The following is a 22798-nucleotide window of genomic DNA, read 5'->3' as shown; positions in this document are numbered from 1 at the left end:
ATAGTTTGCATCTGCTAATCCCAAACTCCCAAGCCATCCCTCCCTCACCGCCCCCCCCACTTGGCAACCACAAGTCTGTTCTCTGTGAGTCTGTTTCTGTTTCGTAGATAGGAACTTAGATATTTTTAATCCTGTAGGCAGTGGGGAGCCATGGAAAAGTTTTGTGCAAGGTAGTGGTAGGGTTGTACGTGTGATTTAGAAAATTACTGGCAAAAAATATGAAGAAAAGACTGGACGGGGGACTTCCCTGGCAGTCCAGTGGTTAAGACTCCGCGCTTCCACTGCAGGGGCTGTGGGTTCGATCCCTGGTCGGGGGACTAAGATTTCACATGTGGCTGAAAAAAAAAAGAAAAGACAAATGCTGGAGGGGAATGTTGGAACAGGTGGTGTTCATCTTTAAAAGGGTCCAAGTGAGACATGGAGAGGTTTGAGCTAAGTCCATGAGCAATTGGGACACTGGGAGATATTAAAGAGAAAAAATGGACAGGCCCTAGAGGTGGGAGTTGAGGGAGAGGAAGGAGTCCCAAATGGCTCCCAGGTTCCCAGCTCAGTGACAATGTGGATGCCGCTGCTATTTGTCAAGAGATAAATGATACTGGGTGGGAGCAGGTTTAGGGGAAAGACGATGAGTTCAATCTTGGATGTGCTGAGTTTAAGGCGCTGGGGGATATCTAGCGGGGAGCGTGCAGGAAACTGCATGTGGACCTAGTGCTCGGAGATGAGGCCACATCTAGAGATGGAGGTTGGGGTGTCCTAGGGAGGTGGATAATTGTTGAAAGCCCAAGCACGGGTGAGAGGCTGCCAGGGGAGAGTGTGCCATGTGAGCAGGGAGGAGACTGAGGCTGAGCCCTGGAGACACTCCTGTGTAGGGAGGTGGGCAGAGGGGAGGTGGACTGAGCTCCCAGGTGGCAGCCAGTATTTCTCAGAGTGTGTTCTGCAAAGCTGTAGTCATCTTACGAGATGTTCTGTGGTCTGGTACACATGGGGACAGGGCAGCCTGTGCTTCCCCATGGGAGACTCCCAGTGTACACTCTCAGATTACAGACTCTGAAAAGTTCCTCAGTTAGGAAACCTAATTCTCTGTGTTTATCCCACCATTTCCCAAATATACTTGCCCTTGGGACACTGGCCACTAATGAAACGTGCCCCATTTGTTTTGAAATTATGGTCTAGACCTAATGAACGAATATCAGAAGGCCCTTTAGCCATCATTGAGTTCAGCCTCCCATCACGTTGATGAGAAAGCTCTGTCCTGGAGAAGCTAAGAGCATCGCTCTGGGGCAGTAGAGGAAACACTGGATTAGGGGGTAGACACACCTGTGTTTAGTGCGAGCCTCATCATTTACTAGTGACCTTAGGTAGATTACTTCTCTTCCCTGGGTCTCTTTATCTGTGAGATGAAGACAAGAACCCTACAAGTTCTCTAGCTCATGGTCCCAGAGGCTCTCAGGAGGCCACAGTGACTTGCCCAGGGCCATACAGCCCAAAAGGGCTTATTGTCCCCCCATCACCGTGCCTTTGGTGGCTCCTTAGCCCACCTAAGGACCCACTCTAGAGAGTGCCTTTGAGTTAAAATCCTAGAAAACCCCACAGACTGGGAATGGCTGGCTTGCTTGGTGGCAGCGTAGAGGTCCCCCAAACTTGAAAGGCTCAAAACTCTGCCAATTTTCCCCTGCTCCAGAGCCTACTCAGTGGCGGAAAGGCAGGACCATGGAAAGGGAATGCTCCCCTTTCTGGCTAAGGCCTAAAACTGCTCCCTGGGCAGAGCTGTGGCTGAAAGGATGAGGAATTTTGGGGAGTGGGAAGGGGACCATGGTGTTGGGCTTAGAGCCATGGTTCTGCCTTCTTCACTGCTGGACAGGCCCCTAGCTGGCCGCATCGCCCCGCTGGGCACTGTCCTTTAGCTAGCACCATCACACAGTTACGAAAGTCAGTGCCAGGGCTCAGTCCCAACCCCATGGAGCTCCTAGGTCTGTCCTTCCCTGTTTAATCACCTGCCATCCTGGGCCACCCTGTGGAACTTCCCTCACCCAGCTTTGCAGTCCTGGGCTCAGCAAACTGGAAAGAGGCAGCAAGGCAACTTTCAGAACGAAATCTGTTTTCCTAACCCTCCCGCCACAGTCATTCATACCCAACACGATGAAGCATATTTTTAGTCACTTTGCAGAATTTAAAATACACCTCGAAGGCGCCAAGAAACACGAGCTTGGGGATTAACTCTGCTCACAAGAGACGGTGGGGCGGGAGTGGGGAGGGGTGACTTGTGCTGTGTCACCCGTTGGCTATGCCATGACTCACCGTGGCCGACACCTTCACGAGATGCACCTGCCCATGGATGTGGGCTCTGGAGCAGCCTGCAGTGGGAACCGAGCTCCCAGCCCAGGCCGAAGGTATTGCACCAACCTGGGTCAGCCCCAGCCCTGCTGCCAACTAGCTGCATGTCCACGGTAGGGTCACTATGGGCCCTGGAGCCTGTATGTGAATAACTCTGGTTTCCCAGGCTCTGTCTACTTCTAACATTATGTCCTCAGCACTCTGTACAGGATTTTCATTTCAAAGCTGCAAACAAATGAATGGGGGAGGGAGCTTACCAAAACCACAGCCCCTCTGAGATGGGTGAGAGTGGAGATTGTGGCCCTGAATACAGAAACTACCTGACCACTCTGCACAGGAGACAGGGCACCCCGCTCCCCCAAGGGAGGACCTGGGGGACTTCAGACCCTTTAAATCCTATCCTCCTATCTACCCCCAGAGAGAGAAACTGAGACCCAGGGAAAGTTAGGGGTCTTGTCTAGGGTCATGCCACACACCAGGGCAGAACTGGGCTAGGACCCAGCCTCCTGTCTCCCATTGAGGGCTTCGTCGTGCGCTGAAGTGTGATGCTTGCGGTTGCCCGTTGCCGTGCCCTCAGGAGAGAAGGCCCCCTTTCAATGCCCTGTTTCGTGGGTGGAGGAGGGGGCCGGTTGGAGCCCTGGCTCTCTCTGCCAGGGGCTGCCTTTCTGAGGGGCAGGGGTAGGGTCTCGGTGTGCACACAGGAATGGGCCCAGCAGGAGGCAGGGGGCTGGATCTGAGCTTCCCCGGAGAGGTGGGTGACATAGCCTTCTGTGACTGGTGGAGGCCTGGGTCCCGGGCCAACCCCCCACCCGTCACGCTTCTTGGTTCTTACGCAGCCCTCCCTGAACTGATTAAATCATGGCGGGTGAGTAGCTGCTGGAAAGGCCGTGGGCCCTCCTACCCGCGCCCCTGACTTAACCGTCTGAGACCCTCTCTCCAGGATGTCCGTATGCCCTGAGCTCTAGCCTTCAGCTCTCTCCCAGAGTCTCCGCCGCGGTAGGGGGCGGGGAGGGCACTGAGTGGGTGCTGGGAAGTCCTGCTTCCCGTACGCTACTCTTAGCTCCGCAGCTCCCCACAAACCCCCTCCGGGTCCTCGTCAGCCTCGGCGGCCGCGCGGCTCCAGAGTGACTGCGCCCCCGTCGGGCGGGAGGGGCTCTGCGGCCCGGCCCTCCTCCTCCGCCCCCCGGGGGCAGCACGTGCGGGGCGGGGCTGTGGCCCGAGCCTGGGGCTGATTGGGCGCGGGCCTGGTGGGCGGGGCCGGGCCGCAGCTGTCAGAGCAGCGGCGGCGGCGACCGCGGCGCACCGGGCTGAAACGGTGGCAGCGCCGCAGCCGGGGTCGGAGCGCAGGAGCCGACGGGGCCCGGCCGGGATGGTGCAGCGGCGGCTCCTCGGCGCACACACGCACTGAGTGGGCCCAAGCTGGGCCCCGCGTCCCCCGCGCCCCCCGCCGCCCCGATCCCGGCCGGCATGATGTGCCTGGAATGCGCCTCGGCGGCGGCGGGCGGCGCGGAGGAGGAGGAGGCGGACGCGGAGCGGCGGCGCCGGCGCCGGGGGGCGCAGCGAGGGGCCGGCGGTGGCGGTTGCTGCGGGGCGCGGGCAGCGGGCGCCGCTGGAGTGGCGACCGCCGACGATGAGGTGCAGACGCTGTCGGGCAGCGTGAGACGGGCCCCTTCCGCACCCCCCAGCACCCCCAGCACCCCCAGCTGCGCAGCCGCTGCCAAGGGCCTCGGCGCTCAGCAGCCCAAACCAGCCAGCTTGGGCCGCGGGCGGGGGGCAGCCGCTGCCATCCTCAGCTTGGGCAACGTGCTCAACTACCTGGACAGGTACACCGTAGCAGGTGAGCGAGTGCCCCACCCAGTCCAAGAACCAGGACCCTCTGCCTCGAGGTACCTCGGGGAGCCTTCGGTCCCAGGCCCCCTATATCCAAGCCTTTCGTGGGGTCCCTAAGGGCCCTCCGTTCAGACACGACTGGGCAAGTGATGCCCTGAGATCTACTGGTCAAATCCAGGGACCGGCCCCCGTACCCCCGGGCCTGGGGTTGGGGGAGTCCCCACCCCTGGAGTAGCCCGCGCGTCCTCGCCAGCCCTTGACGTCCTATCCGTTGTCCTCTTCTGCGAGAGAGTCTCCTTTGCGTCTCTCTGCGTTCTGACCTCCGCGCCCCCATCCGCCCCAGCCTCAGGTTCCCGGGCCTCTCCTCCCCTTCCCCCAGCCCAGGCTGTCTGTCGGTCCGTAGCCGGTCAGTTCCTTCCTTCCTCCGCCGTCTCCACTCCCCTGCGTGCGTGCGGCGAGTGCGCGCGCCCCTTGCGGGTGTGTGCCAGGGGGAACCAAGTGTGTGCTCGCGGGCGGCGCGGATGTGTGTGTGAGCGTGTGAGCGCGTGGCTGACAAAGGCTTGGGGCTGCGGGGAGCGGAGGGAGGGGCGGGGCGGGTCCGCGGCGCCTGGGGACCCAGGATGCGGTTTGCAGCTGGCCCTGGCTAGAGGCCCGAAGACGCCTCCCCCTGTTCTGTGTCGCTTGGGGCCTGGGGTAGGGCGCGGGCCACTGGGGCTGCCTCATCTTCTGTGAGCATCTCCGGGAATCAGCCTTGGGGAGGGGCTAGAGGTAGATAGAACAACTGAGTTCTAGCCCCGGATTTTCCCCCTTGTGCTTGCTGTGTGACCTTGGGCCGGTCTTAGCCTATGTTTAGGTCTGTTTCCCCGTTTGTAAGGTGGTTGGTCCTCAGGCCCTTCTGGGATTCCAGTCTCCTCGCTCCCCTCCCATAGTTCTGGGGTGGGGGGCGGGGGGTGGTGGTGCCTGTGAACAGGGGTTTTCCCTAAATTGAGCTGCCCCTCGGTGGGAAGGGTGCAGCCTTGAGAGAAAGAGACTTTGGCCAGGCTAGCACGTGGGGGCTCTCTGCCGTGGGAGAGCAGTGACTGGATACCTGACATCCTGGCGTGCTGGCCTAACCATGGCTTAGTAAAATCTGGAACTAGAAAAAAAAAAAAAAAAGATGGAGGAATTTTGGACAGACTCGAAAGAGAACTAACTTTGTACCCATGGAGAGAGGCAAGCTCTGGCTTAAACCATAAAACATATGCCACCTGGGTCCCCTTCCCTAGGACTCAAGTCTCCCCCTCTCTTGAATGGGCTTTTGTGTCAAGGGGAAGGAGGAACTCTGATGGGAGAGCAGAGGCTTCTGCCTTTCCCCACTCCCACTTTCAAAACCCTTTATCTCTCTGACCCTCCCTGCGGGGTGTTGGAAGTGGGTACCAGTGGCACCGGTTTCCGGGTCGAGCTCAAGGGGCTCTTACTTCGGCCTGGTGAGCAGGAGTACCCAGCACTGCCCAAGTGCACCAGCCCCTGTGCACCAGCCCCATGGCACACACGTGTGCCCTGCTGCCTGGGACCTGGGAGCTTAGGTGCCACCCTAAAGTGGGGAGAAGTCAGAGAACACGGGGGGGCCTGTAGTTAGTGCAACATGGACTTCTGTCCGTAGATGGGCAAACCGAGGCCCTTGTCCAAGATGGCCCGGAGAGTGCGTGACAAAGGTGGTGTTCGATCTGCCTGTTTCCCGCCCTCTCAGCTGGGCAATGAATGGCCTGCTTCTAGTGCTGTAACACACTCCAATTTGTTTTTTCCTGCCCCTGACCACCCCCTCTGATATTCTTAGAGAAGCCGACTCTGCTAGGGGCTGAGGTGCGGTGGTGGGATCGGGGAGGGCTGCTGCTTATCTGCCCCCACCCCCACTTGCGTCCCAGAGTCAGAATGCGAGAACGAGATAGGAAATTTCTGGTGAATTGGTAAGGGGGGGTGGGGCAGTAGGGAGGAAGGCCCGGAAAGCTCTGTGCAAACACCGCCTGAGCTGTGCATCCCTCCCTGTCCCTCCAGGGTGGGAGCTCATGCACCACCCTGCCCCCAACACACAGCATACACAGATTTCCTATCAGGATAAGCCTGGCTCCCTCCCTCTCTCTTTATGGTAGATTCTCCTACCACCCCCACCTTGCTGCCAAGTTCAGTTTTCAGGAAGATTTACTGTCTCTATGGCAACTACTATGGCTTGATGGATCTTGGGAGACTGGGGGGACCACAGGGGAATGGTCATCCCTGGCCCCAGTCCACCTGTTGCTGGCTGTCCAGCTGGGACAGAGGAGGGGAGGCAGACAGTCCACTGCTCAGTCATCTTTGATATTTGCGCCCACCTGATCCCTGAGAACCTCACCATCTGGCCCTGCCTCCCCCATCAAAAAATGGGTGAGTTCCCACTCTCTTCCTTTAAATCTGTCCTGTGCATTTCTGTTTTCATGGTATAGACCAGCTCTGTCCAAAAGGGATATAAACGCAAGCCACGGATATAATTTAAAATTTTCTAGTAGCCACATTAAAAAAGTAAAAAGAATAGGTGAAGTGAATTAATGTATTTTATTCCACTCAATATATCCAACATAATTCAACATGTAATCAATATAAAAGCTACTCATGGGATAGTTCGCCTACTTTTCATACTGAGTTTCAAAACTCAGCGTGTTTTACATTTACAGCACACGTCAGTTTGGACTAGTTGCTATTCAGGTGTCCAACAGCCACAGTGGCTCGGGGCCACCGCAGTGGACAGTGAAGGTCTAGAGTCTTTGATTCCAGAGTTCACATCCAGGCTCTTCAACTTCCCAGCCATGTGACCTTGGGGATGTCTCCTGAGCCTTCTGGGTGATCATTTCCTCCCCTCCACCTCCCGGGGTGTGTGGCATAAATGAGAATGTCTCTTAAGCCAGACTCCTAGGAGAGCTTCACAAATGTCAGCTCCCTGCTCTTCCATGGCTCTGCCCAAGCTGTGCCCTGGCCACTGTGCCCTCCTGTTTCTCGGTTTCTGACAGTTCCTTTCAGGAAGCGTTGGCAAACCCCTCCCTTCTTCACCAGGGCTGATCTCCATCCTGGGAACTCCAGGAGGTTCTGCCTCTGCCCTAGCATTCCCAGCGCCACCCCCGGTGATCTGGCTAATGATGGCGTCTCCGCCTCCTTGTTCTCCTCCCCCTCCTCCCCCTCCTCCCCCTCCTCCTCCCCCTCCTCCCCTCCTCCTTCCCCTCCTCCCCCTCCTCCTCCTCCTCCTCCTCCCCTCCTCCTTCCCCTCCTCCCCCTCCCCCTCCTCCCCTCCTTCTCTTTCTCCTCCTCCTCCCCTCCCCCTCCTCCCCTCCTCCTCCTCCCCTCCTCCTCCTCCTTCCCCTCCTCCTCCTCCTCCCCCTCCTCCTCCTCCTCCCCCTCCTCCTCCTCCTCTTCATTCTCCTCCTCCTCCCCTCCCCCTCCCCTCCTCCTCCCCTCTCCCCTCCTCCCCCTCCTCCTCCTCCTCCCCTCCCCCTCCTCCCCTCCCCCCTCCCCTCCTCCCCCTCCCCCTCCTCCCCTCCTTCTCTTTCTCCTCCTCCTCCCCTCCCCCTCCTCCCCTCCTCCTCCTCCCCTCCTCCTCCTCCTTCCCCTCCTCCTCCTCCTCCCCTCCTCCTCCTCCTCCCCCTCCTCCTCCTCCTCTTCATTCTCCTCCTCCTCCCCTCCCCCTCCCCTCCTCCTCCCCTCTCCCTCCTCCCCCTCCTCCTCCTCCCCTCCCCCTCCTCCCCTCCCCCCTCACCCCTCCCCCTCCTCCCCCTCCTCCTCCTCCTCCTCTCCCCTCCCCCTCCCCCTCAGAGCCCCCCTGAGGGCAAGCAGGCGTCAGAAGCAGGTGAGAAGGGCCAGGTTCCTTAAGAAAAGCTCTTGCTTTTCTTACTGAGCATTGTTTCAGTTGGATGAAAGTGAGGTAGCTGGGAAACTGCCTCCAAACCCTTGCCCCATCCTCCTTGGGGGGATGAGGACACTGACACCGGGAGAATGCTGGAACTTATCCAAGGTCACATGGCGGGACGGAGCAGGACCAGAACGCTCCAGTGTGGTCTTCTCTCAGGGGGAGGACAGAGCATATCCCTTGCTTCTGACCTGGAAACTCGGAGACTGCTGGCCAGGGCAGAAGCCCTCTGGGCAGATGGGTTTCAGCTCAGTTTAACAGCAGCAGTTTGAGCTCCCCTAGGGCACGTGGCTCCTGCACCCTCCCCCAAGCCCCTGTGAGCCTGGCAGCCACCCGCTCTCCATTCGGAGCCCACTCCTGGCTGCCAGGTCAGGAGAAGGAAGGAGCCTCTCAGGCGAGGGTCCTGAGTCTCCTCTTACCAGCTCTACATCCTGGTGCCGGAGCTGCCTGTGCTCCTGGGCTCCCATTCTTGCCTCTGTAAAGTGGAAGCAGAGCTGAGGGTGTAGGTGCCAGCATTCTGCTCCTGGAACCAGGCCCAGCAAGAGGGAGCTCACGTTTGGTGAATAACTATTTGAAAGCTGAGATCCTCCCCCAACTTCTCCGGGACACCTGTTCTCTTCGGGAGACCTAGTTTCTTTCCCTTTGATCCAGCCCCCTGGCAGACCAGGCACTTGAAATTGGGCGGAGCAGGGGCTGGTGAGGAGAGGCAGAGCCCTGCCCTGGGGGAGTCCTTTTCTGCCAAAGAAGCTGAGACCGGTATCCATGGCAACCACTCACTAACACAAACCCAGAAGGAGAGGGGAGTACAGGGAACCAGCCTGGAACACAGGCCTGGCAGGGACCGAGGGGCTTCCCCGAACACCTGGGCTCTGCGCAGGAGGGGCTGCCAGGACCGGCTTTTAGCTCTTCTTCTGTCTGCTTGGCTGAGGCTGTCCAGAGCTGACAGTTGGGGAAACAGAGGCTCAGGGCCTTTTACAGAGTCACCTGAGTGTGTAGAAGCCAGGTCAGTCCCCAGGCTCCGTGTCTATCTTTGTGGATAAGGATATCAACACCACTCCCGCCCTGCCCTCTCAGGTGGCTTTGTCCCCTTGAGTGGCCCTGCCCTCGCCACCACCAAGTCAGCACTACGCAAGGGCTGTAGGGCGGGGTGTCCCAGGGCCACATTCCAGAATGCCTGTCTGGTGGGTCAGCGTCCAGGTGCACCGCTGGGCTGGCCTGGAATGCCTGTGCCCCAGTGACTAACCACCAGCAGCCCATTTCCTTGCTCCTTTTCCTCCTCGGCCACTTTCTGGCTGGTTCTAACAGCATTTCTGCTGCGCCGTTGACCTGTCAGAGAAGTGCTTTGAAACTCACTGCCTCGATTTGGGACTCAGGGCCAGTGACTGGCCCAGCCTGTGCCTTAGTTTTCCCTTTGTGAATGGGGCCGGAAGGCTGCAGGCTGCAGGGTACAGCCTGGTCTGAGAGTGAGGCTGCTCAGAGAGGTGGAGTTCCGTGTCCCTTCCCCAGCCAGGAAGTGGCTTTGTTTCTGCCTGGGTGTGGGGGCCTGAAATCCTGAGGGTAGAAGGGGGATGAGAGCAAAGGAGGCAAAGAGGACACTGTCTCGATCCCCAGGCCCCTGGGGCTGGGCTCCTGGTTGGGCCCTGACAGTCTCCTGGGCTGAGCTTCCTACTCCTGGCTTTATCAGAATTGCTGTGTGACCTGAGGCAGATCCTGACCCTCTCTGAGCTGTGAATCCACAATAGATGATTTTGTTCCTCTTTTTCTGTGGTCAAGGTCGTGCTCCCAAGGGTAGTATGGGGCACATGACTTGGTCTCAGGGACTCTTGTCTTCTGGAGCTCGGCTCTGCCTGTACCTCCCTTTTCCAGGACGATCCAGGACTGTTCCCTAGATGCTGCAGCGGCCAACCTTGGTTTTTGCTGCCGGGTCTCAGTGGTGTCTCTGCCCTCCTTCCAGGAAGTCTTCCCCACATCCCCCTCACTCTGTCCCCCTCCATCACGGCACCTACCCCCATAGAGGGTGGCTGTCTCCCCTCAGCCTCACGTGGGCTGAGCCTGGTCATCTCTGTGTCCCCAGTATGTGTGGGGGGCTGGCATAGGCTTGGCTCTTGTCGGCCGACTGAGTGGCAGAATTGAGTTGACCCAGCCCTGCCTGTCCCCAAAGCCCATCCTTCTGGGCTGAAGGGGCATTGGTAGGTTTGAACGACCCTGGACAAGGACCAGGCCCCTGTAGGGGACAAAAGGCCGGTGCTGCCCTTTTGTCCTGAGTAGGACGCAATGAGCTGGAGGCCTCATGTCTCTGAGAAGGAAGGGGGGGCAGAGATCAGTGTGGTCCCTGTCTGCCCAGTCCGCAGCCCTGACAGTGGGGCTTCCTGGCCCCATGCTGGGCAGAATGGCTCCTGTACATGCAGGAGGGCGCTGTGGTGGCTTCGTCTGGTCTCTTCTGCAGGTAGGGCACTGGAGGCCAAGGGCTGGTCCCAGGTCACACTGCGAGGTGGGGTGAAGCAGAACAGAACGCTGGTCTGCTCTGGGCCTGGCCCCCTCTTGGTAGTTGGGAGTGGTTGGCGAGTGGAACCCTAGGTAAGATACGGCGGAGGGCAGAAGCATTTATATTAGAGCAAGAAAGAAGGAGGACTGATGCACCCGCCAGAGCTTGGAGGCTAGGGGTGGGGTCCCAGCCTCCTGCCTTGTCTTCAGTTCTCTGCCTCCATACAGACCTTGCTGGGGTCTACCCTCACAGCCTGGTAGCTCCGTGGGATCTTCCTGGTCCCTTCACTGCCCAGCATGGACTTGCAAACGGGGTCCCAGGCAGCAAGGAGCACCAGTATGCTTTGTAAACTGTAAAGGGCTGTGCCTGGGGAGGGAGGGTGTTACTTGGCCACACACTGTTTCTAGCACCCAGGTGAGGGCGGTTGGTGTGGATGTTGAGAGGGGGCTGGCTGCAACCTCTTTCCTGGTGCTTTTTGGGGTGAGGTGGGGAGCACAGGCCAGGTCGGGGCGCTTAGGGGTCCGCTCGGCCTAGCTCCTGCCGGGCTCTGTTTCCTTTGCCTTCTGAATCTCAGTTTTCCAGCTGAGAAGCGAGAGTGGGGGTCGCTGGTGGCCTGGGCCGCTGGAGCAGCGCACAGGGAGGCGGCTGAGGGCTCATGGGCTTGAGCCGTGCCGTTCTGAGGTCTCTTATCTCTCCCCACCCTCTCTCCCCCCATACCCTGGACTTATCCCAGGTCTGTGGCCACACAGGCCACACCCTCCACGGGTCATGATAAGGGTGTGGCCACCTTGTCCCCGGCCCCTGTTGGCCTTGGGAGTCCTTGAGCCAGAACAGGGCCGGGGAGGCTGAGATGGGAAAGGAGTGGCCCTGCAAAGCCCCCAAATTGCTAAGGCCGAGTCTGGTTCCAGGAAAGCTGGCCCCAAATGATAGACCAGAACCACAGGCCAGAGGCCCGGCCGCCTGTCCCCGCCCACTATGGGCAGAGAGGCTCGGTGGGAATGGGGGTGGGGGATGGGGAGGGAGGGCTCTCTGAGCTCTGGGGGTGGTTCTGCTTGCCCCGGGCTGGCGGCGGGGCCTGTGGGCAGGGCTCTGGGGAGGGAAGGGTGCTGTGGGGTGCTCTTTATGGGGACAAGTCTGGAGTTTAAGTCTTCTAGGGAAGGGGTGAGGCCTCTCTGAGGCTGTGGGCCAGGGGTCCCATCCTCATGGCCCCTGCAGAGATGACCCAGATCTGTAGGCAGGCATGGGGGTAGGCGGGTGAGCACGTGTAGAACAAACACGATTAAGATTTAGAATGGACCCAGCGGGGGTGTATAGGGATCCTAGGTCACTCTCAGATGGGCAACCTGAGGCTCAGGATAGAGGCCAGACGCTCCTGTAGGTCACTCAGTTTGTCCCTGGGGGATGGGGGGAGGGTCTTGCCCTGTGGAAGCTCTGGGGCAGGTAGAAGTGAGTGTGCTTCACAGCCCTGGTCTCCGGCTGAGGAACTGCCTTGGCCCATCCCCATTAGGCTCGGGAAGGAGCGGGTGGGTGCTGGCGGGGGCCAGGCCGTGGTTTCCCAGCCTTAGCCATTCAGAGCCAGGTCAGCAGAGCCAGGCCCTCAGGCCCCTGTAATTACCGGGGTGGGAGTTGCGGCCCTGCATTGGAGCAGGGGTGAGACTTCCAGAGTGAGCCAGCCCTGAGGCCTCCACAGGGGAACCAGGGTCGCTCCAAGAAGGACCAGCCAATGGCAGGCATCACCTATCCCTTCAGATCCCTAGGCTCTGTCTTTCCAGCCATCTGCCCCCATTTTGGAGAAAAGAACGCTGAAGTGGGAATTCCCGTCTGGGAACTGGTCACAGCCGGGGCTCTTGCCCCATGATGAGCTTGGTGATCTATGATAACGTTTGTAACATTTATTGACTACCTACTATGTGCCAGGCACCATTCTAAGCATTTTACATGGATCAACCCATGTAAACCTCACAACAACCATGTAAAGCAGATCTTAAAATTAATCCTTGTTACAGAAGAGGAAACTGGCACAGAGAGTTTAAGTAACTTGCCTAAGGTCACAAAGCAGGGAAGGTGGAGAAGCCAGGATTTGAACCCCGATGGTCTGGCTCTGGAGCCCATGCTCTCGGAAATTCAGCTATGCTGCCTGCTGCTCTGACAGAGGTAGGGTAAACATGGGGTGATGATGACTGTGTTTGGGGAGTGAACGTGGGCACCAGGTGGCCTGCCCTGGATGACAGGGCAGAAAGAGACCTCAGGATCATGTCCCAACCTTGCATCTGAGGCTGCTCTGAACTGGGGGGTCCTGAGGTCAGTGTGGGTTTCTTCTTACACCTTGGCCTTTTTGAGGACTCTGTGATGTCAGTGGGTTGGGTTCTGGACCTGGCTCCTCTAGGGGCTATTGAAGGACCAGCAGTGATGGGGGATCACTGTATCTGTGACCAACCAGATGGGTGAGTCGGGCCAGGTTCCATCCAGCTCTGGGGGTGCCTTCAAAGTTACAGGCACCTCCTCAACAAGAGCCCCAAAGGAGGGAGTTGGGGGGGGCACCCTGATAGACATGACCTCGGATCTGGGCCCTGGATGAGGTGAATCTTAGCAGGTGGAGATGAACAGTCCAGGAAGAGGGCATGACTGTAGTCAAGGCTTGGAGGCCTCTGGGCCATGATATGTGAGTCACAGGGGCTTCAGACCAGCCAGGCCAGTGGTTTCCAATCACCTGGGCAGCGAGTTAATGGATTCCTGGCTCTGGCTTCTAGACAGGGTGATTGTGCAGACCTGGAGCACGGAGGCCTCAGATGCTAGAAGTCTGGGCTTAATTTGGGTGGCAGTAGGGAGCCACTAAGCTCTACTGGGCAGCCACCCTCAATGACCTAATTTGGTTACACTCTCAGAACAGTGTCTGGCATGTAGTAAGCACTCAGTACACGTTAACACCCATATTATTGTTGTTGTTAGCAGTAGTATTACTGAACCAGGGACCTGGGCCAATGGATTTTGAAGACCTCATGGGTGACTCTGGGCCCTAGCCAGAGTTGATAACCACTGTGCCACGGCCTTAGCTCCTTGAGTCCAGAGATTGTCTTGTGGTCTCTGAAACCCCAGCCCAGGACTTAATAGGAAGTTGATAAGTGCTTGTGTGATCAGGTTGCAGGAGGAATGCTGGATGGGCTAGTCGGGGCTGGAGGCAGGGAGTCCAGGGAGGAGGCAGTTGGAGAAGGAGAGAGAGAATCATTGGGGCTCATTCATGGGAGACAAGGGGGATGTCATGGTCCACTCCCAGGTGTCTGGTCTGGGGAGTGGACCAGGTAGGTGATGGAGCCGTGGAATCGGGGTCCAGGTGGCTGGGATGCTGAGAGATGATAGAGCCTGTGGGGTTGAGCCACCAGAAGGCAGTTGGCTTCAGGGGGGATGGAGATGAGGACATCGAGTTGGGGAGGGGTGAGAACTCTTTTAAGAACTTCAGCTGTGGGAATTCCCAGGCGGTCCAGTGGTTAGGACTCAGTGCTTTCACTGACATGGCCTGGGTTCAATCCCTGGTCAGGGAACTAAAAAAAAAAAAAAAAAGACCTTCAGCTGTGAAGGGGGGAGAGAGAAAGAGCGGCTGGCAGGGGAGATGAGGCTGGACCGTTTTTACCACCAGGGTGAGAGAGGGGCGAGCACGTTTGTGCGCTGATGTGCAGGAGACGAGTGAGGGAGATGCTGACAGCACAGCTCAAGCAGCGGCCGACCCGGGCCAGCTTCCTGGGAGGCAGGAGGGGCAGTTGGCCTTGGACAAGAGGAGAGCCCCTTGGAGGCTTGAGAGGGGTGTAATTAGGGTCAATGGGTAAGAAAATTCAGGTGCTCCTGCTTTTCCAGAATGTTTTCTTGGCTCAGGGAGGAGGACCCTGTGGGCAGAGGACGATGTGGCTGTGGATTTGGGGTGACTGCCTGGAGAGGCCTGGATCGGGAGCTGTGGCCATGGGACAGGGGGGCGCTGCGGGTGTGGTGGGAGCCCCGCCTTGCCCGCCCTGGGCTGTTGGGGCTGATGGAGTGGGCGTGGTCTGAGCTGGAGGAGGCTCTGCTCCTGGGCGTGAGGCCCGTCCTTGACCCGCTAAACCTCAGCCTCCAGGAAAGAGACTAAAAATAAGGCTGTGGTGAGGAAGGGAGGCGGGGTGTGGGTCCAAGCTTGCCTGGAGCCCAGAGGAAAATCTGAGACAACGGTCCGGGCTGCTGTGACACACGCTCCCCGTGCCAGTGGCCAGTGGGATCTCACTCTCCTGCAGCCATGGCCCTTGGCAGGCCTTGAAGAGGGAAAACAACCGAGAAAGGCTCAGGCAGGGCCTGACCTAGGGTCTTACGGCCTGTACGAGGCCCTGTTCCCTGGAAGGGTTTCTCTGGCCTTCTGCCTGGAGCTCAGGCCTTGGACCCAAGACTGGGTTGCCGGGGGGTACAGGGGTGGGGACATCCAAAGCTGCCTGCGCCTTGGGGTCTAGACTGCTCAGGAGTTCCCAGGGACCCTGGATGCCCATCTGGGTATGGTGAAATATTCCTCCCCCTTACGAGGAACTCTGTTCAGTAGAGGAAGTCAAGGAAGGCTTCCTGGGACTTCCCTGGCGGTCCAGTGGTTGGGACTTAGCCTTCCAATGCAGGGGGTTTGGGTTGGATGCCTGGTCAGGGAGCTGGGATCCCACATGCTGCAGGGCCAAGGACCCAAAGTATGGAACAGAGGCAGTGTTGTAGCAAGTTCAATGAAGACTTTGAAAATGGTCCACATCAAAAAAAAATCTTAAAAAAAAAAAAAAGGAAGGCTTCCTGGAGGCAGAGGCAAATACTGGACCTTAAAGTCATGGGTAGGGGAGTGCGTCCAGTCAGATAGCTAGGATGTGCCTTGGGGAGGAAGCAAGAGTGTTTTGATTTGCTGTGGACACATGCCGCCTTTATGATGACCACTTTGATATGGTCTCCCTCCCAGAAAGTGGGCCTGCGGTTGCTGCAGATCCGCGCCCTCCTCTGGGCCGTGCGTGGGGACCCAGAGTGCAGGGCCCAGGGGGAGTTTTACCCTCCTACCGTCTCCTGACTCTATCCATCCTTCCGTCTACCCAATGCCTAAATTGTGATGGTCTCTGTCCTGGCTTCCGGAGATGACTTGCCATGGTCCCAGCTCTCAGGGGGCTCATGATCAGGGGGGTGAGGCAGGCCCCCGCCCATCACCTATGCATCCACGGCACAAACAGTCACTGTGTGCCGGACCCCGGGCTGGGGGGCAAGAGTGAACCACGCAGAGGCTGTGTGGCAGAAAAACAAGCTTTGGTTTTTGATAATAGACCCGGTTTCAAATCTCACCCCTGACATCTCATGTGCTGCATGACACGTTATTTCATTTCTTGGAGCCTCAGTTTCCTCATATGTAAAATGGGGATGATAGTCATAGCTAAGCCTGGGTAGCAGGGAGCCTCACACAGTACCTGGAACTTAGCAGGAACCAGCAGCTAGTGGCTCTTTGCTCCTGGCCACAGTGGATCCAAGGAGCTCATATCCGTGTCCCTCTGTCATCTCTGTAGATCAAACGAATCCTGGTGTGACAAGTGTTAAAACAAGGATGGACAGGGGGGCGTGGGGGCAACTAGCTTATGGAGGGTGGTGGGAGGGGGAGAAATTAGGGAAGACTTCCCGGAAGAGGAGGCATCTAAACTAGTCTTGAAGGTATGGCGAGAATTAGCTCAGCCAACAAAATTGCACCAGGGTAAGAAGAGGGAGCGTGTGTAGTCAGGGGCCCATGAGTAGTTTGGGGTGGCTAGGGTATGGGGTGCGGGGTGGTGTCCTGAGAAGTGAGTCTGGAGGGTGGGGTTGGCGGGGGTGAACCTGCAGCCCCACGGCCTGCTGAAGGCAGGGGAGCCGCAGGTGACGGTGATTCTGCAGGAGAGGGATGTGATCGGATCAGGAGACTATAGAGGCCCTGGCTCAGGTCTGGGAGTGGGCTGTGAGGCCGGGAGGTGAGCGTGGGTGGCTCCCCAAGGTCGGGCCCAGCCATGCCACCCACCGAGCCTGATCGAACTCAGGGCCTCTGAGGCTGGGTCGGGGCACCTCGGAGATCCCACTTGGTGGACCTGCCATCCGCAGGCCCAGGACCGGCCCCTGGTTTCCGCCTTCAAGGTAAAGTCCCAGCCGCCCTGGTTAGTAAGTCATTAGTTGGGTCTCACACAGCCTCTTCATTATGGGTAATTATGGTGAATCCACTCTGGGTATTAACAAGGAGGAGACCAGCTGCTCTTGGCTGTCAGGCTGCTAGAACAGGAAATCCCTCAGCATCCCATGCCTAGGTCTTGGGTGGGGGGACAGTGGCTTCTTCCCCAGCCCCAGCCACTGGACGGGACCCTCGTACTGTGTTTGGAGATTCCACTTTCACCCGTTTCCCTGTGGTGTGACTTTGAACATGTGGCTTACCCTTCTGTGCCTCAGTTTCCTCATCTATCCAGTGAGATGATAGTACCAGCCTCATAGGGTTGTGTGAGGGTTAAACTAATGAAGCACTTAATGCTCAATAATACGAACCATCATCATTTTAAATGCTGACGTCATCATCACCATCGCGTCGAATAGTTCTGGGAGTCCCCCGAAGGCAGGGTCCTGGTCCCTTCCTCTGTCCCCTACATGGGGAGCTCCTGAGACAGGCCCTGTCTCCTTTCTCCCCTCTTTCTTCTCAGTGCAGACGTGCAGTGGTCAGGGGGACTCTGGCCTGTGGCCCAGCCTCCTGCTGTCCTCAGATAAGCTGAGGCAGGGGCCCTGGGAGCTGTGGGGCTGGGGGTTGGGCTTACCCGGGAGCCCTGGTTGAGGGCTGCACGAGGTCAGAGGGGGCTGGGCAGTTGCTGGCCTCTATACAACCCCGGCTGGGTCTGTCCACAGCTGTCGATCGTTTCTAGTTGTTCTGGTTGCCGCCCCCCTTTGATGTAAAAAGCCCTAACGAGCGCAGAGGTGGCTGGGAGTTGGGAGAAGGGCAGACATGGCCTCAAGGGCTCCCCTTCCGCCAGGAAAGCAGGCCCGGAGCCCCGTCTGCTTCCCTCTGCCTCTGGGCTCCTGCATCAGAAAACTGGGAGTCCTGGTTATTGTCCCGAGGACAGCTGGGGGAGCACATGTTTGTGCACACGTGCAGGTGAGCGGGTGTGTGTGTTGCCTGTGAGCCCTCTCCGCCCTCTCCTCGGCCAGGGGGCTTCTCCTGCGGCTTTCAGTGGCTGCCCACCCACTCTCCGCGCTGTGGGCTTTGTGGTCTCCTCTGACGGCAGGGTCCACGTCTGGGGACCCAGCACTTAGTCTGGGGCTGAGCTGCAGATGGGCCAGAGGCCAAGGCTGGTAGGAGGCTTGGCTGCCCCGCTGGGCCGAGTAACCATGGAGGAGCCTCACCTGTCTGCGCCTTGGACCCCACACTGGCCGAGTGAGGGGATGTGGTCCTGTCCCCAGTGTGAGCACCTCAGGGTAGAAGCTTGGCCTCCAAGGTTTCTGGTGGCCTGGCTAAACTCGGCAGGGTGGGGTTCTGTAGATGGGGCCAGGCTGGGCCCTGCAAGGTGGAAAGGGGGCTGGGCTGGGGCTGAGGGTCGCCTAGGTGGGGTGTGCGAATGGGGGCACCCAGGCGTCAGGCGTCGCCAGTAAGCACCCTCTGTCTTCTCCTCCCAGGTGTCCTTCTGGACATCCAGCAGCACTTTGGGGTCAAGGACCGAGGCGCCGGCTTGCTGCAGTCAGGTGAGGTCCCTCTCCCGCCCTGGCCCCCCTCCTGCTTTCTAATACCTGGTGGGGATTCCCTGCCTGTCTCTTCCCTGGTCCTGACTCACTGGAAAGGGCGTGAGTTTTGTGTCCAAATCCCACTGTTGCCTCTCACAAAAGGCACCACTTCCCCCAGCCTCTGCTTCTATTCTTGTGAAACAAAGCAAATAACACCTGCCCTGAGGGCCTGTGGGTGAGATACAGGAATGCAGGCAACCTGGGAGTCACCTCTCAGATGCCCAAACAGGAAACTCCAGCTGGTCAGCCCCAGAGCCTCTTGCAGGCCCAGGGCAGGAGCCTGAGAACCTGGGTCCCAGACTAGACCTGGGCTTGAGGTTCTCGGCCCCTCACCCCCCGGGGTCCAGCCTTGGGACTGGTGGGGAGGCAGGGCCCGAGCCCCCCTGGGCCAGGGCAGTATGGCAGGTGATTAAGCAGCTATTCCAGCCTCTGCCCCTCCCTCCAGGGTCCATGTCAACCTCGTGACTGCCCTGCCTGCTGTGTAGCCCTGTAGGACCTGAGCTCTTGGCCCTCCACTGGCTGCGGCCCTGCCGGCTGTGCCCTCTGCAGGACCCTCAGGCCTGGGCAGAGCCAGTATTTCATCCCAGGGCTGGTTCTGACTCGGCCTTGACTTTGCCGTTTCCCCTTGGTCCTGGAGTCCATCTGGCCGTGAGGCCCAGTTAGATGTGGCTGCGAAGGTGCATGGTCTGCATTCCACTCTGGGAACCCCGTCCCCTCCCGGGCTCTCCTGGGAGGGAGGGGCAGAGAGGCTGGCTCTGTCCAGGAACCTGCCTGACCTGTCTGGGTGGCATTCCACCACGCACTGTGCCAGGCCTCCACGGCCTCCTTGAGCCACAGCCATTCAGCTAGGCTCAGTGCCCATCCTCATTTCCTAGATGGGGCCTCTGGGGCTCAGAGAGGGGAGATGAAAGCTCCAGGGTTCAGCCCGAATACATGAGAATTAACCGAGCTGGGACTATAGGGCAAGGCTGTGTCGTCCAGTTCCTCCTAAGGGCACCCAGGCCCCTGCCGCTGCAGACATCACCTCCACCCGGAATGTGAGCCCAAGCCCCTCTGCTGGCTCGGCCCCCCCCCCGCCCCCCTTGCTTGGCCTCCCTGGCTAGGTCAGAGCAAGTCCTCCTGACCCGGGGCCTGGGACAGGTTCCTCTAGCCTCCTGGGCTCCGTGCAATGCAGTGACCAGCACTTACAGCTGGAGAGACAGAGTTGAAGCCGGATGGGAGTGTGGGAGGGATCAGGCTGCCGAGCTGGTGAGGGAAGGGCAGGAGGGAGCCTAGCTGCCCATCCCCCTGCTCCGTGGCCCCTGAGTCACTGGGGACCCAGCCCAAGCCTCATCCCCCTCCTGCTCTGGCCTCCTCCATTCAACTCTCACTGATGGAGGTCAGGGCCAGTGTAGCCACCCAGGGAGCGGGTTGGGAGGGCTGCGAGGGTCCTAGCGCTGCCTCAACTATGTCCCAGGCTGTGTCCTTCTTATCCCTGGCGACCTGGCCGGAGGGGGATAAGTCATCCACAGCATCATCTTGTTTCTTCCTCCTACAAGCCCCCTTTGCTCAGCTTCACTTTCAAATGAAGGACAGAGGTCAAGAGAGGGGAAATGACTTGTTTAAGGTCTCATGGTGAGAGAGTAGCAGGCCTGACACTGGGACTTCCTCTTGGCTTGGGTTGGGGGCACAGATGGCCGCTGGATTGGTGAGGCTTATCCCAGGTATCTGAGTGTCTGGCATCTCAGCGTTCTCGGGGTGGGTGCCTCTGGGCCATGGTGAGAGTTCCCAGTACTCTCCGAGACCCTCTAGTCATTACTCTGCGGCCCTCACCCTCCCACCTACCCTGGGCACAGCTGGAATGGCTCCCCAGAATGTCCTTGCCTCTCTGGCCAACTGAGCCAAGAAGCCAGGTGGGCTAGACCAGGATGTGACCCAATGGGCTACCAGGCAGGTCACCTAATTGGCCTCGGGCCCATGCACCTGGCTCTTCCCTGATAGGGTCAGAGCCAGGTGTTGCTGCTTGCCCAGATCAAAGGGCCAGGGCTGACAGCTGGGGCGCCTGCTTATTTGTGGGCGCCAGGGGCTGCTGGGCCAGGAGACAGGGTCGGGGGGTGGGGCGTGGGGTGGCTGAGAGTTCGGCCTGGGCCTGCCCCTGCTGTTTCCCCTCGGGACCAACTCAGGGCTGGGGTTCGTGGCATCACGAGGAAGTGTCAGGATTGGGAGGCGGGGGCAGGGGGAGAGTGGGGACAGAGGAAGAGCCAGCTCAGACTGAAACCAGACGGCGCCTTTGCTTTGGGACCAAGTCTCCTTCTGGCCTTGCTCCCTCCTCACTTTGGCCAGCCTTGCAATATCCTCCCGCTTCGACAGAGACTCAGGTTCTGAAGGCAGAGCTGGGCAGCCCCCGTGGCTCTCCCCGCAGGACCCTCCTGTTAGAAGGGAGGCCCGAGATTCTCCCTCCCTGAGGCCTCAGTGGCCAACCTAGGGTTTATATTCTGAACAGAGTCTGAAGGAGAAGTGGTTCCCATTCCTCCCGTAGGGGCTCTGAGTCTGGTGGGCTTCTGGGTACCGATGGTGCCGGCTGTTCTGGGTCCTCCCCGTCAGCCTGCCGGCCTGGGCCTCCATCCTCCCCATCCTGTGGGCAGGGAGGGTGCTCGGGCAGGGCCTGACCCCACCCACCCCATGCCTGCCGGAGCACCCTCCCTGCCCACAGGATGTGGAGGATGGCGAGTCTCCTCCAAATAACCAGTTGGCCAGATCCGGACTTTGTAAAAATAGACCTGGTTCAGCCTAGGCTGAGGTGGGGCTGGGCATGTGCTCTAAGGCCACAGTCTGGGGGCTCAGGGCTCCCCCAGCGCAGACCTCACCCGCTGCTGCTCCAGGGCCACCTTCTCAGCAGCTCCGTGGGTTCGGAGTGCAGGTGGTCCGGGGGCTGCCTGCAGGGGCGCAGAACCCTCAGTGGGAGTCGTTTCAAGCTTTGGGTGCCGGCCTCCTCGGCAGGCCCACGGGAGAAGGCCTCCAACCAGCACCATGAGAGGTGGGTGGCGCCTTAGGGATGCTGCCCGATCCCTGTCTCCTTGATGACCTCCTGCCGGCCCTGTGAGGAGGGGCGCATCACCCGTCTTGCAGAGGAGGGAGTGAGGCTCAGCCCCAGCTTCTCCGGGTGAGCCAGGGGCTCTGACTCCTCCCCCTCGGCCCTCCGCGGCCCTGCCCCCTGCCCTGGCTCCCTGCCAGCGGCTCCATTGTCCCAGACCTGTGGGCTCAGCACACGTGAGCTGACGGAGGGCTTCCCCACACCCCGACCACAGGATGTCCTCGTGCCGGGAAAGCCGGCCCTGCCGAGACCAGGGGTGGGGCAGCCAGTCTGCCCAGAAAGCTCTCCTCAACCAGACAAAGACTGTGGGCTTGTGGGTGCTGAGCCCAGGAAGCTTCTAGGCCGGGCTGGTCTTTATTTTCAGCAGGGCTTCCCGCTGGCTGGAGAAGGGTCTGCGCCCCCATCTGGGACATGGGTCACCTGCCCAGGCCTTTGCCTGTGCTGTTGCTGCTGCTGCTGCTTCTTTTTTTAAAATTAATTATTTGGCTGCGTTGGGTCTTCATTGCTGCGCGCGGGCGTTCTCTAGTTACAGCGAGTGGCAGCTACCCTTTGTTGCTGTGCGCGGGCTTCTCATTGCAGTGGCTTCTCTTGTTGCGGAGCACGGGCTCTAGGCGTGCAGGCTCAGTAGTTCTGGCTCGTGGGCTCTAGAGTGCAGGCTCAGTAGTTGTGGCGCACGGGCTTAGTTGCTCTGTGGCATGTGGGATCTTCCCGGACCAGGGCTCGAACCTGTGTCCCCTGCATTGGCAGGTGGATTCTTAACCACCACGCCACCAGGGAAGCCCCTGTGCTGTTCCTTCTGCCAGGAATTTATTTCCCTCCAGGCCCTACCTAGTTGTGTTCAGGCCTCTCTGCTGGCTGGTGACAACCCTGAGGGCCGGGAGAGGCCCTTTCTCTTGGCTCCCCAGAGCAGAAGGGAGGGCTGGAAAGATGGATTGTGTCTCCCTACTGACCTTGGATTCCCTTGTCCCCAAGGGGAAGGCCCTGAGAGACAAGAGAGTCCAGGGTCGGGAGGGTTGCTGTGTCATCTTGGGCAAGTTCTTCCACCTTCCAGTGGCCCCAGCTGTACAATGGGACAGACGGTAAAACTCAGGTTGGCACTTGGTGACCTTTGGCGGGACAGGGGTGGGGATGGGGTGTGGCTGCCCCAGCAGGAGTCCATCTGAAGTCCCAGGTGCCTCTGCCCACCCAGAAGAGCAGGCGGAAAGCACTAGGGGGGCTGCCTTCCGGTTCTGCTGTGGACAGGAGGATAGGGATGGACCAGGATGGCTGACATCTGGCTCACCTCCTCCAGCCCCTCTGCACCCACCCAGTGGGGGCTTGGGCAGCGCTCCTCCTTGAAGGGGGAGAACAGTGTGCTGTGGATCTCCACTGCCCTCTAACTAACACCAAACCTGGAACTAGGGGTTAGGGCCCGATCTCC

The 22798-nt window shown here is 59.2% G+C and overlaps 1 protein-coding gene across 6 annotated transcripts in view; it reads left to right on the top strand.

Moving 5' to 3' along the window:
- Positions 1-3628: 3628 nt before the first annotated feature.
- Positions 3629-22798, top strand: part of SPNS2 (SPNS lysolipid transporter 2, sphingosine-1-phosphate) — a 35235-nt gene continuing 16065 nt past the window's right edge. For 3 of the 6 annotated variants that reach the window (XM_079904515.1, XM_079904519.1, XM_079904518.1), the window contains exons 1-2: positions 3629-4171; positions 18201-18266. In XM_079904515.1, the coding sequence (XP_079760641.1) occupies positions 3802-4171; positions 18201-18266 (436 nt within the window). In that variant the 5' untranslated portion in view covers positions 3629-3801. Of the gene's footprint in view, positions 4172-12618; positions 12714-14297; positions 14377-17494; positions 17683-18200; positions 18267-22798 lie in introns of those variants that run through there. The other 3 variants (XM_079904516.1, XM_079904517.1, XM_079904520.1) reach the window with 3 other exon arrangements.

This window comes from Stenella coeruleoalba, assembly GCF_951394435.1.
Source record: "Stenella coeruleoalba genome assembly, chromosome: 19".
Classification (NCBI taxonomy): domain Eukaryota; kingdom Metazoa; phylum Chordata; class Mammalia; order Artiodactyla; family Delphinidae; genus Stenella; species Stenella coeruleoalba.
The sequence above is the reverse complement of the archived record's forward strand: the minus strand, read 5'-3'. Positions and strand labels throughout refer to the sequence as shown.